Raw genomic sequence first — 13,836 nt, 5'->3', positions numbered from 1 at the left:
AAGCAAATTCTTACTGATTTGATTATCTACTTCTTTCCTACATGTGAATTCCTTTAGCTGTCATTTCAAGGTTATTTTCATTTCTGCTACAGCTATTTACTAGACAATTCAGAAGGTTATTTGCTTGTATAAAAGGCTAATCAGCTTATTTCTGTTTTCAATTATGAGATGATTTTTGGCAAAAACATTTGCAAAGTGTTATTGGTTATGTGGCAATCTCCAATTACTTTCTTGCGAGCTAAGTATTATTTTGGCCTAGTGCTGAACAAAGCTAAAGATTAAACTAAAGATTATTTTGTTGATCGCAGTGTGTTTCAGCGTAGCAGGATAGGTTCATGAAAGCTAAAGGAGACAGAATATTGAAAGTAGAAGGACAAACTGTCAATTTTAACACAAGGTCTATTCACTTCTTTAGCCCATAAATGTTGACAACTTGCGTCCCTCTTTTGCAAAGGGAGGAATAACATCTACATGGCAACTATGGTCCATCCACTGTGGACCAGCACTTAGACAGAGAGGGCACTGTGCTTTGGATGGTGGAGGTCCAGAATGATCTTTCAGAAGCAGCCCCATGTCGCTGCTGTCTGTTGAGCGCAGCCAGCTGGGCTGCGTTGCGTCACTAGCAGCTTGTACCTACTTGTGAAAATCTCTCCTCACTCAACTGAAAAGAGATGTGTGGGCTAGACAGCAAAGTCGGGATAGCCACATGAGAGGACGGCGGCACGCTGAGCTGTTTGCCTTGGACACATCAGTCATGCTGTGGGAAATGATCCCTGTGCAGCACGTAGGCGTTGACATTCCAGGCACTCGTTCTACATATGTGACATGCTCTCCTGGAAAACTCAAAATGAATTTTGAGTTATGAAACTCAAAACACAGCATACACACCTGCAGCACCTCCTGTTTGCTGGGTTATTGGGATATCCATCAACTTTGGCTACTGGAAGGCCTTGTCTTGTAAATTTTTAGCAGTAAAACATGCTGGGATTTCCATCAAATCTGTAGACTCTGTAATGCATTAGTGAGTGAGCAAAGTCTTCATAGCACACTGTTTCTTGGTAATACTTCTGCTCTGGCCAAACCAGGGAATTTGCAATTGCTCTAGCACTGAAAAATGCCCTAATACTTGTCGTAGGAAAAGGGTGCTCTTCTGGACAACTAGCATTAGAGAACATTGGGAAAGGTTGTCACTGTTTTCCAGCTTTGCATGCCAACTTAAGTTATTGCCATAGGGATATCTGTTGGATAGGTGGCTATGTTCAATATCAGCATTGTGGCAGATGCCAAATACTGTAATGCTACAAATAGTGGCCTTGATCAAAAATGATCAAAAAGCTAAAAATGTAGCAATCATTTGAAGCAACAGGGAGAAATAGAATCTGAATGTTAAATAATCATGTTTTTCATCTACTGAATTTTGTGACTCAGAAGTTGAATTTTGTTCTCAGATGCTTTAGTTTTTGAATATATACTCTTTTATTGTTCGGGGTTTTTTTAGCACCCTCTGTGATACAAAGATTGGAACTTTAGTCTGATAGGCATTGTACAGATGTGTACACCTTTGATCTTGCTAATGTGCTTATATATAATCTGTGCTTAATATATAATCTTTCTTCTATATCTTTAACTTAAAGTTCATCTGTCTCTGTGTTATTATTCATTTCCCCACTGAGAATCACTATCATAGTATTTTCTTGTTTTTCTTCCCCCCACCTTAGAGAATGCATTTGTTGGAGAAAATCTCATTGGAGCATTCAAAAAACAGATTGAGGACGGTGGTTTTCTGCTACATTTGGACTCCAAGCAATTCATAGCTGATTCTTTCATTGATTTTCCCCGGGATGAAGAGTTTGATCTGTCTCCAAGAGTTCAGCTAGGATGCAGAAGTGGATTTCGAAGAACTTCATCTCCTGGAAGAACAGTTCCAAATGCACAAGGGTGTGGTATGTCTCTGTTTAGCTTTATCTTCTTTGATGTTGCTGGGAAACACTGTAAAGGTAAAGTTAGAAAATTGTCAAGGAACTTGTGTGACGGGCTAATATGTGAAAGATGTAAAACATCAATGTGAATGACAAAACTTAGGATGGATGGAAATTACCTCTATTCTTACCCTTCTGTTCCTGCATTGCAGACGAATTTGAACCAGCAGCTTGGAAATAGCCATTATTGGTATTGACATTGTGTAGAAATTTTTACAAACATTTCTTGGGATTCTTTGGGATCTGATTTAGAAGGTCTTTCTGTATTGCATGTGATTCTTTTTGAAAAGATTCTTCAAGCATAAATACCAATGCTTGAGATGATATATTACCCAGAATAGAAATCTAGCTGCAGATATGGCAAAAGTCCTGAGATTGTGAATTCCTGGGCTACATCCCAGACAGCTGGAATGAGATGATTCAGATGGAAGCTTTCTCAGTGTTGGCCAACACCCAGACCTGATTGCAACTCTGCCCTCTTTTCATCTTCTTTCCCTGTGTTTAGTCTGCTTCCCTGTGATGGGCTGCCTTTCTATCAACATCCTGCTCAGAGCTGCCAAACCTGCAGGATCCCCGTGGCTGTTCCTAGTAGTCCAGTATACCAGGTCACTCTGCCAAAGGTCCTTTGCCTTAACAGCCCTTCTGTGGTTTCAAGCCTCCTTCAGTGCATCACCAACTGTTCCCATTGGCCCAGTTATGTCAGTGACCTGTGTCTTCATAAGTCCCAAACTCACAGAAGCGACAATGAGTAGCTCTTTGAGGAGTGGAGGTGGGATGTACCAGTTGTGGGTATAAAAGAAACAGCAGCAGATTTCTGGTCAGTTTTCCAGAAAGAGGAATCTTTTCAGCAGGGGAAGTTTTCCAATTGTCCAACTAAATTTTGAGAACCATTTTAGAGTTTTTAGACACACAAGAAAAACAGGAATTTTTAGAAATGAGAAGAACTTAGTGCTGGGCTTGCTATGGTAGTTGCCTCTAGGCTAGGAGAGCTTTTTAATGCTTGGATGGAAAGCGCATGAGCCTTGACTGCTCCTTGCTTCCACCATAAACTTATGGTGAAGGAAAGAGATTATCCCTGTCTCCCATTGTCCATTCCCTTAATGCCTCATTAGAGTGACCTCAGAGGTCAGAATTAATTTTGGCAGGTTCTTCCCACACAAGGTACTACCAACAGCATCTTTTATTAGTTTTCCTATCAAGTTGTCCTTTTGAATGTTCTTTTATTAAAAATATAGTGAGGTCCTCATGATACTAGCTTGGTAGCTGGAATGAAAAATTAGATTTTTTATTGCTTTTTTTTAAGTTCTCAAACCATCACCCTTTGATTCTTTTTATATGTTAAAAAGGGAGAGGAAAACAGACAATGCAGTAAGTTACAGCACGATGCCAGATGTTGCAGATTTGAGGTCTCACCTTGCTGTCACTTGGAGTCCTGGCAGACTTTATGCTTCTTTGTTGTTTTAAATGTTACGTGAATTGAATCCTGATGAAGGACACTGAAATAAAAGCCCAGAAGTCCAAGAACTTCTCTGTGCCTTTCCTCTCCCTCCTGGGAGAATTGGTGTGATGTCTCTGTGGGTTCAGCTGTGCAGTTTTACAGGTGCCATCTAGGTCCCTTGGTAGTCCCTATGTAATGGGCATGGCTAGGGGAGTGGTAGTCCCTAGGGGAAGGGCTAAACCATCTTCCTATAGAGCTGGGCACCCAAGTGCCAAGGTTGGATGGATTCTGCATCTCCATGCAAATGGAATGAGTTGTATTAGTGTATATTTTTTGCACTACTGGTTATTCCTTTTATAGTTTATCCTCTTAAGGGTTTACTTGTAAAATGAACTTATGAAAGAGGAAAAGCAATACAGATACCAAGAATGGTAGGGGCTGTATTCTGAGGAGTTCAAATTATGAACTGTGTCTTCTTGTATCAAGTATTCATCTTCTGACGGTCTTAAATTTGCTCAGGGGATCCTCTAGCTGTATCTAGCAGTTCCCTCTCCTCCAGTTGTGGATGAACGCTGCTATTTTTAAGGAAGGACTTATAAGTAATTGGGTCATGGATCAGTTCTGAATTGCTGTAGTTTTCAACCTGGAGCATTAAAGGCAAATTGACTGCACTTTCAGTTCCTTTTCATCAGTTGAGACACTTCAGATTTCCGTTACATAAGCATACTAGGAAAAAAAAGGTTTGTTCCTGCCAAGAAACCAGAGAATGTAACAACTTGCAGTTACTTAGCAACATATAGTGTTGTACTGATTAAAAGTATCATTATTATTAAGTAAAACTTATTAGAGCAAAACAGTTTATGAAGATTGGATCGTGCCAGATATTTCATGCAGAATACAAGGTTCTAGAAACACAATCAATTCATTTGGTTTGTATGTTAGTTCACATACTTGTACCATCAAACTGGAGGAAAAAGGCTCTTGGTAAAATAGTCTTATCAGAGAAATGCAGAAGGGGGACAGTGGTCCAGCCTTTGGCTGAGATTTCGTGCTTACTGTAAGCATGTTGCTGGATCTGTTATATATAGTAGGAATGAAGTCTATTTCTCCACCACTAATAGTGATTGGTAATAATAACCTATCAGCTTTGTTTACAGAAACAGAGTTCTATGATGATAAAAATTTTTCTTTTATTCTCTTCTCTTTCTTATCCAATTTGTTGTTGAGAGTAAAGTGGAATTTCAGATCTTGGTCTTGCTGATTTGTAGGTTTTATTTCCCTGTAAATGACATGTTCCCTTGCTTCATGGCACGCACCATCAGCTCTTGGTTGTGGTGGCTTTCCTGTGATCTCATTAAAATATTTGCTCTTAGACACATGAAGCCTACATGTAAATGCCTTTTCACCTCTCACATAATTTTTCATCTGCTGCTTTGTATCTGTTGTTACCTAATTCTTTCATGTTTTCCTGTCTGTATAAAATTTAACTTCTATAGTGTGTTAGTTTTTAGAAAGACAAAGGCCCTTCTTTAAGCTAAGGTGTTATAGGAAAAAAAGGATATTGTAATCTGTCCAGGAAACAGCTTTATGAACTCTCCCCCATTCCCACCACTTATTTCAGGAAGAAAGACTGAAGTCCATTTGTTATTATATCTATTTTATTATATTGTTTTTTGATATTTTCTTTTATTGTTTACAATGCTTGGTAAGCTGTATCAGAACTGCTTTGAACAGAGCATAACCCAAATCAAAAATAGTGCTAGATTTATAGCTGAGCTGGCAACTTTACAGCTCCCTTGTAATAATCTGGATCAAGACTCAGATATCTCAGAGTTTCCTAGGGTCCTAGAGGGAAGAAAGAGCAATGTAAGTGTTGGATGGTCATCAGCTGAGATACTTCTTGCTGCGTGCAGCTGTGTATGGTGCAAGCTTGCTGCAGTGAGAGCTGATCCTAAAGTGAATTGAAACTCCTGTGTCCCTTACAGATCTCATGTGCAGGACTGAGGTTTTGTTTTGTTTTGTTTTCCCTTTTCCTAATCTAGGGATATAAAGGTTGGTCCCAATGCTTTGGCTTAGTCCTGAAGTTTTACCTTTAGGTTGCCATCTAGTTTCTTGTTTTATAAAACTGCATCAATATTAAAATTTTAAAGAGCACAATTTACTTATTATTTTTTTTTCTGAATTCCAGAAACGAACTTAGCCTTCACATACTTATTTTGTGTCTGTCTTTTAGTGGGTGAGGTATATGTCTTCTAAAGCTGTGGATTCTTGGAAACTTGGAGATCTGCACAATTTTTTTTTCTGTTTTTTTTTTTTTGTGCTGTTTTTTGTTATGTGTGAAGAAGAAAAGTCAGCTTTGCTTGCCTACAGCATAAGACACAGGCATTACTTTTACATCATGGCTATAACTGTAAAATAAGGGTGTTTTGTAAAACTTGACTTGTTCTTTTTTAAATAAAACTCCAGTTGCTTTAGTTAATGTCTTCTTCATCGTTTGCATTCTGCCTTCTGATTAGACATGCATTACTCATTTCATTTTAGTTTCTTCTACTGTTGTTCGTGTGGGATGACTGATCCTTTTCACATCGATTGGAAAATGTATGTTTAAATGTTTAAAATGTATCAGGCACTCTCATTTATTAAATAATACACATGAGAAAGGCCATGTCTGTCTCATCCAGGACTTTTTGTTCCGTAATTGATTTTCGATATGTGTTAGGCTTGGAACAATTGTCGTGATACCTACTTGGGAGGAAATTTTCAGTCCCACAGTCTCTAATCCAAGGTTCTCCCAGTGGACCATTTAGAGCTGCTGAAAGAAGAGGTGGTTGTCTTTTAAATCTATTACCATTCAGGTCTTCCAGTAAATTAAATTAATCTACATTCCAGTGTGTTGGCCGGAACAGTAATCCATCATATGAGTTGTAGTAGAGATGGCCAATTCTACATTAGTGTTGTTTTATGCTCTCTGATATGTGCTTAAACTGCTGTCAAGATGTAAGGCAAGAGCAGAAATAAAGTTTTTCACCTTGTCCAAGTCCCAAAATATGCGTTTGATAGTGTCTTGAAGGAAATCTACATCTGGAAAGCAGCTATGAAATAACATATTGTCATGCAATGTGTGTGCTACTCTTCTGCTTTAATGTTCCTCTCAGTGAGTTGGAGGGAAAGATGCCGTTGCATGACCTCCCAAAAGACCAAGAGTTTTCTCTGTAGCATGCAACTGGTCAGCTGGAAATATTGCTCTTGAATTGTTCTGAAAATGATATTTATGCAGCCTAAGAATATATTTTCATTTTGTTTTAGGGTTGCCATGTGCAACATTAGTTGATGTTAATCCAGCCATTACTCTGTAGCTTGGAATTACTTGCCAACAGCTTCATTATCGGAAACTCAGAGTGAAAGCATGAGCATGTGGTAGTTTCCTATGTGATGTTTTTGGAATTTCTGCTCATAGGAGTCTTCCTGTAGCGTTTGTAGTAGTTGTATCGTTTGTACCTAGAGTGCCTTCCTTATATTTCACAGTCTATCCACAAAGTGCATTATGCAATTACAAATGGATTTAACTCTGCTCAGTCTAGATGTGAAGCTAGGACTTAGCATTAACTAGCTTAAAAACTTCTAATTTAAGAAAACATTTTGAGGCTAATCTGAAAACGAAGGTCTTAGTCTATATTCCAGTCATTGGTGGGTTTTGATGAACAGTTAGGGATATTATCCCACTTAGAAATATATATATTAAAAGGTTTGAAGTCTGTGGCAAGAACATCTGAACTGGTTGGCTTCACTAAGAGTAATAAGGTTGTTTTTTTGTAGTTGTTTGTCCTCCAGGCAGTCACTTCAAGAATGAGGAATGTGTTCCCTGTCCTCTTGGCTACTACCAGTACCAGGCAGGAAGTTCCTCTTGCATGAGGTGTCCTGTGGGCAAAACTACCAGCTCCTATGGGGCTTTCAGCGATGATCACTGTAAGTTGAACCTGTTTTCCCCTGTCCTCTGTGCTCTACCGTCAAATAACTAATAGATTTTTTTTTCATATGTAAGTTTTTTTGCTTTTCTTTTTTAAAATGGGAAAACGTGTGTGGGAAGCTGATTCTCCTACTGTTTCTTTTTTGTTTCTTTTGGACTGGATATGATTTCTTTTGCATACATTCAGACATTTTCAAGGACAGAACAAACTGTCTGGTGTTTTGACCAAAAATGCATGAGAAATGAGTGGTCAGTCTCATCCAGGACATTGTGGTTCCTTCAGACATGTTCATTGTCCTGAGGAATGATAGTTGATTATTCACCGGTGTCAGCTAGAAACATCTTATGTAGCTTTATTGGCATTTTCGTGATCCCTAGTGAAATATGGTCTTGCCTAGCGACTTTCCCTGCTTCAGTACAAATACTTCTCACAAAGCATTGATTGATCTTTTAACTAAAGGTGGTGTTTATATGAGCCCAGTTCTACAAAGAAAGTCCAATTCCAGTTCAATCTTCAGCATTAGCCCTTGGGTAAAAATAAAAGTAGTGAGACTGAGTTTATTGATAGTATCAGCAAGTAAATGACCCGTTCTGCTCTTTTTAGTTAATGTTAGGTGAGATGAAAAGCAGTTGTGTGGTAATCCACCCTATGCCCAAGCATCAGGTAGCTTTCAGCTGCAGAAGACTAGGCTGAGATTTTTGTATTAGCTGTTTCTAGTGCACACACTGGACTCTCATACTTGCAGTGCACGTACTCCTTCGGTCAAGCCTGAAGACTTGAGTCATGTTAAAAAGAAAATGGTGACAGCAAGATCAAACTGTCTTTCGTTTGCATGTTTGTTTTGTTTACTTGTAACAGGTGTCACTGACTGTCAGAACAATGAGCAGGGTTTGCAGTGTGATGAAGATGGACAGTATAGACCTTCCCAGCAAGACCCTGACACTAAGAAGTGGTTCTGCATTGACAGCTTTGGGATAGCCCTGAGCTGGACTGAAGCAGATGATGTGCTTACAGATCAACAGTGCCTAGGTAGGTGTTGGAAGAAATTTTGGGTGCCTTTTGATCCCACATAAGCAAACCCTCCTTTTGAAAAGACTCTGCTGACAAAGCTGCCTTGACAAGCTATGGGAATTCACTTTCTTAGAGTAACAGCCTTTTCCTTAAGCTGCATTTCTACCCAGATTTGTGCTGCTTGATGGCATTGGGGAAGTTATTTTCTGTCAGGGAAGTGAAAGAAGCAGTTTTCTTGCACTCTGAGATAGGTGACAGCTTTTGATGTATGATGATTCCCTCCCTTGCTTGCAATTGTGAGATTCACACGAGGGCTAATGGGAGAGCAGCAGAATGATGGATTTCCTTGTAAAATTATCACTCATCCATGAGCTCATATGAAATAGTCTGAGTTTGAGAATGACCTCACAGACGTGGCATAGTGTCACTGTCAGGGATGCTGCTACGTGTGTCTCACTGGATGAGCACCTCCTTGAAAGCTGGGAAGTTGCTTCTGCTTGAATGCTTTATGAAATGCCAATTTCCAAGGAAGAATAATTGGAAAGAAGTTAAGCATTATATTTCTAAAACTTGTTTAGAAGCATTTACAGATTTGGTACTTGAGTACTGATCTGCTGTGGAACTGGGTTTCAGACAAAAAGAAATAAAGCAGATGACTCAAAGCTAGGATAGAAGGTTATGCATTAGGAATCCAAAAAAAACAGAGTGGAACAAACTAAGAGTTCGAGGAAGCTAAGTGTAGTTCATGTAAGTGTAAGTTAGTAACCACTGAAGTCACCCAAACAAATTCCCTGCAGTAAGTTCTAACTTCTCAGCCCCAAAGCTTTTACCTTGCTTGCAAAATAGTTTTTAAGAAGATTTTGCAACTCATCAGATGATTAGTGTTGAATTTAATGGAGTATTCAGCTTAGAAACTGGTGTCATGGTGGGCTCTGGAATAGGCAGTGCCTTATCACAAGTGCACTCAGTGGAAGGGGCATGAAATGAAAGTCCTCAGCTGTGAAGAGCTTGCAAAACTGTCTTATGGATACATTTGTGGATGGCTGCCTAAGCTTATTTTGTGGCTTGTGCTGGAAGAGTTGGCTGCAAATAAATAGTTAAAAGTGTTGACAATCTAGGGGTTAAAAAAAAAACAAGAAAAACAAGAGGACAGACTAGTGATTGTTTGTTTTGTTTTGTTTTAGTTTAGTTTTATTTCTTTTTTCCAAGAGCATTCTAGGCTTCCAGAAAGCATTATATAAAGTGAAACTGAATATTTCTCTTTCTACTCTCCTCCTGCCCTTTATGGTTCCGTTAATGCATGCAGCAAGACAGCAGAATCTGAAGACTGATCTTGCTTCAAAATGAGATTGGCTGTCAGACAGGGTCAATAAATAACCCAACTGCCCTGTGCTTCTTGAGAATACAGTGCCTTTTAGAAATGCACAATGCCTAGCTGGAACAACCTAGACTTGCACTTACTTTTCTCATTCCTGCTATATTTTATGCCAGACTTGATATTTGTCCCAATAACGGGGGTGGCACCTAGAGCTTTCCACCTGTTGTGGGATGAAGGAGGATTTCTGCTGCACACTGAGCTGTTAAACAGCAGAGTAGACATATTACTCATGAGAACAGGGCAGTGGTGAAGTAATAAGCTCATGAAAATAGGAGGTGATAGAATATTTTTCATTTTAGCATTTGCTTTTTTTTTTATGTTTGTTTAGATTAGTAGCTTTATGAACACATTTTTCACTTTTGAAAAGGAAATTCAGGAATAATTAAAATCGGTAGGTTTTCTGGTAGTTTTACTGTTTTGTTCAATGTTTAGTTACACTTTCTGTCCTCTCTTTACTTTTCTCCCACACTATTATAGGAGAGAAAATGGAGTCATGGGTTGAAATCAGGGCTCAAAAAAGGGGCCTGTTTTAAAAACAACATTTTAAAGGCAAAATTTAAAATAAAGACGAGAGCCATAAAAAAAAAAACCTGCACACAACATAGAAACACTTCTTTCCAGTTTTATGAAGACCAGTGGATTTTGTTTTTAACCAGGCATCACTGCAAGCTGTAGATGTAGGAGGAATTTGGTTTAGTGTAGAATTAGTCTGATGCTTATATTTTAGCCTTCTATATTTTTAGAAAAGAAAAAGCTTCCTGTTATGTATACATAATTATTCAGTTCTTTTCCTAGATGAGCTGGAGTGTAAGGATTTATGTGTATGTGTGTGTGTGCTTGTGAATATTTGGCTAGTCCTTATGTTCCTTCCAAGCAGAAATGACAGTTTTATCAAAAGCACCTGCTGACTCAGCCCCTGACAACAGTGGACATTTGCTTCATATTATTTCTGACTGTTTTGCTGTGAGAGTACAAATGGTTGTTTAAAAATTTTATCCTTGACTTTTGTTTTGTGGTTTGTCCAGACATTTAAGGGAGAGAACCAGGCATGGAATCCTCCTGCTGGATCGGCGTCCATGTGCATAAGGGAAAGAAGGAATGAGCCTCCAGCTCTTCCACATGCAGATATCTCCCACAGGCTAATATCCAACCAGGACTCCTGCTGCTTAGGTCTTTGAGGTCTAGCCAGGCTTTGGAGGCAATGAGTTAGAAGCCCGTGCTCATCTGGAGTGCTTAAAGGAGAACTTCGGTTGCCACAAGAGTGGTGGAAAGTCAACACATTCTTCCTTTCTCCTTAATATACCATGTTCATGAACAGGCCTTAGTGCATCCACTGGCACGTTGTATGAGAAAACCTTTGTAATACAGGTAGTAGCAATCAGGGCAGGTGGTGGTGATGCCACTTTTTGTCCCTTCACCTGGGGTTAAACCACCTCAGGGCACAGACTGGGCTTCTGGAGCTAAAATTGGATACCTCACCCCATCTAGTGACCTGTAGGGTGTGTATCTCTATGTGAGCTTTTCCCAATTCATAAACAACACTGCTTGTAGGTCACTTGTTCAACAACTTGATTTTCAGGTGCAGTGGGTCCAACCCAGAGAGAGCAGATGACAGGGTACATAAAGTGTGAGCCTGAAGTTAAAGGCTGAAGGAGTCTAAAAGGAGCAGGAAGGCTGTACTACATGAACATGAAGCTGGTGGGGATTACAGGACTCATTGCTCTCTTAGATTTTGGTTCTAGTCAAGTTCTGTTGGAGGTGGCTCTTATTTCAGGGTCTGTTTTGCAGAACTTAGGTATCTCTGTTCACTCAATGGTTGGTTGTGTGCCATGAACAAGTAATGGGAGATGTCTGTTCTGCTATTGTAAGCAAAGTCTCACTTGGAATATAACCCCCAGCCCACCCCTGACTATTGTTTTTTAAAGATCTTGTGACATTTTTTGGCAAAGTAGAAATTATGTCCTCAGTCCAGCTGCTTTCTGCATTGTAAGTGAATTTAGATGACTTCATTTAATGAGCAAGCCTACAAAAAATTTTTTTTTCTTTCTAGCTAAGGTCTCTTGTCTCTTTGAATTCTGGATCTGATTATATTATCTATTTTTCAGTACTCAGAAAATTTGACAGAGTCCCTGCCTCCAAAGTGATTTATGGATCAGAAGATGCTGAAATTCTTCAGTCTCAGTCATTTAGAGGAGACCTGCAAAGTCCAGCTTTGCAGTGCATTTCAGGTGAGAAAAACTCTCCACAAATATGAGAATAGAACACTAACCAGCACTGAGAATAATATTTTTATATGGTGAACTTACATCTATATTCCTAGACAAACGGTGTTTCTAGTAGGTCAGCACCAACTCACTGCAAGCTGTTTACAACTTTTGGTGTCCTTGGCTCAGCAAAGAGATTGCTCTTTCTTTCCAGAAGAATTCCTCTCACTTTTTGTACTGCTTTAGGCAAATGATCTGACCAAAACCAGTTTGCAATATGCATGAGGGCTCGGATTCAAACCAGGAAATATTCATATAACTTGTCTGATATGCAGGCAAAGGAAGGATTAGGTGTGCAGCACATGTGAAAACCAAAGTCTTTACTACTTCCCAAAGTTGTGATATATAAAAGAAAAATCTCCTTTGCAGAGCTTTACATCATAAATATTATACCAAATTTGGACACTTCATGTTTTCTGGTTTGCATCTAAAGCAAAAGGAATTGCAACACAGCTTTCAGGATGCTCTGGATCAATTCCTGCCTTATGCCTGCTTGACTCTCAATGCTCAGATTTCTGAATAGAGGCAAAGAGTTACAGTTACTTTCAAAATAAAAAAAACACCCTAATGGTAATAGCACAGCTGTTTTTTTCAGGGCAGAAGTCATGGAATTTTGACAACTTCAGTGTCTTTGTATCCCCTACCCTAGTCTATTTAGCTATCTCTCAAGCTGAGAGATGAGTTTAAGAAGCCTTACATGTCAGTGGAATGATTTTCTTGCACCAGTTCAGCCCCTAGTTGCCTACTGCAAGATTTCTTGCACCTTCCTCTGGAGTAACCTGAGCTGGAGATCCTCAAAAGCAAGACACTGAGATGAGTGGACTGTGAGCATAAATTGAGAGAGGCAAAGATGCCCTTTTGGCAAGTGATATGATTCAGTGTGAAAGGCCTGTGTTTTTATTAGAAGCTACATTGAACTAAGTTAAGAATGTGGTTTTTTATTGCAGTAGAAAAGTCTCAGTGGGGAATTAAGAAATTAACTTACATTCACCTGGTAGTTCTACTTTTAAATTGTTACTGAATGGTAAGGTAGCAGCCCCTCCATCTCTGTTAGACAGTTAGCTAGACAGCTTTGTTCAGATTTGCTTAGATATTTTGGTCTAATCCGGCTGACTTTTGTACTGAAGAGATTTGGAATGAGTCTCACATCCTGTTGTAAGAGTGGAGCTGTGGGAGCAAGTAGTGGTGTCACCATCTGTCTGCCATGCAGTTACTTCCTTGCATACACGTGGTGGCAAAGTGTATGCAAGAAAGTGTGTGCAAAGTGGACATATGGGCAAAGGGGTTCGTGTGGCTGCTCTCTGACTGCCTCGGGCCAAATCATCAGCAGACATTAAACACTTGAGGGGGTGGTTAAACCTAACTCAGTTGTTTGTGCCATCAGAAGAATGTCCAAACAAATTTTTGTATTGATTAAAGTTGACATAAAAAAAGTGACGCTGGTGCTAAAATAGTTGAAAGCTAGATTTCATTTGCCCAGTGAAACACACGTACTTTCAGTCTGAAATTCTGTATGTGAAATGTTAAAAAAAAATCAAGATTTCTTGTCTGTTTTTCAGATTGTGAGAAGGAAGAAGCATGTGGCTTTGCAACTGTAACTTCTGCTGGTACTCAAATTTTGTGTGAATTATACAGTGCTGCTGAAGTCAACTTCAACTGTACTGCATCTGAATTGGTAAATATAATATTTAAAAGTACATGCTCAATATAGTGCTATAGGTTCAGCAATAAGTAGATAGGACAACAAAAATAGCAAGCTGTCACTTGGCTGACTTGGATGCTACTTTTCATTATGGCA

The 13,836-nt window shown here is 39.2% G+C and overlaps 1 protein-coding gene across 1 annotated transcript in view; it reads left to right on the top strand.

The window, feature by feature from the left end:
- TG (thyroglobulin) overlaps positions 1–13,836 on the top strand; it is a 143,574-nt gene that overhangs the window by 33,096 nt on the left and 96,642 nt on the right. Inside the window, exons 20-24 of the mRNA XM_088534927.1 lie at positions 1,719–1,943; positions 7,234–7,383; positions 8,244–8,414; positions 11,880–12,002; positions 13,598–13,713. Of these exons, the coding sequence (XP_088391053.1) occupies positions 1,719–1,943; positions 7,234–7,383; positions 8,244–8,414; positions 11,880–12,002; positions 13,598–13,713 (785 nt within the window). The remainder of the gene's footprint in view (positions 1–1,718; positions 1,944–7,233; positions 7,384–8,243; positions 8,415–11,879; positions 12,003–13,597; positions 13,714–13,836) is intronic.

The sequence above is a fragment of the Tinamus guttatus genome, unplaced genomic scaffold (assembly GCF_059628265.1).
Source record: "Tinamus guttatus ecotype Peru unplaced genomic scaffold, ASM5962826v1 Tinamus_guttatus_pri_ptg000038l, whole genome shotgun sequence".
In the NCBI taxonomy this organism is placed as follows: domain Eukaryota; kingdom Metazoa; phylum Chordata; class Aves; order Tinamiformes; family Tinamidae; genus Tinamus; species Tinamus guttatus.
This window is presented reverse-complemented; position numbering and strand designations above follow the sequence as displayed.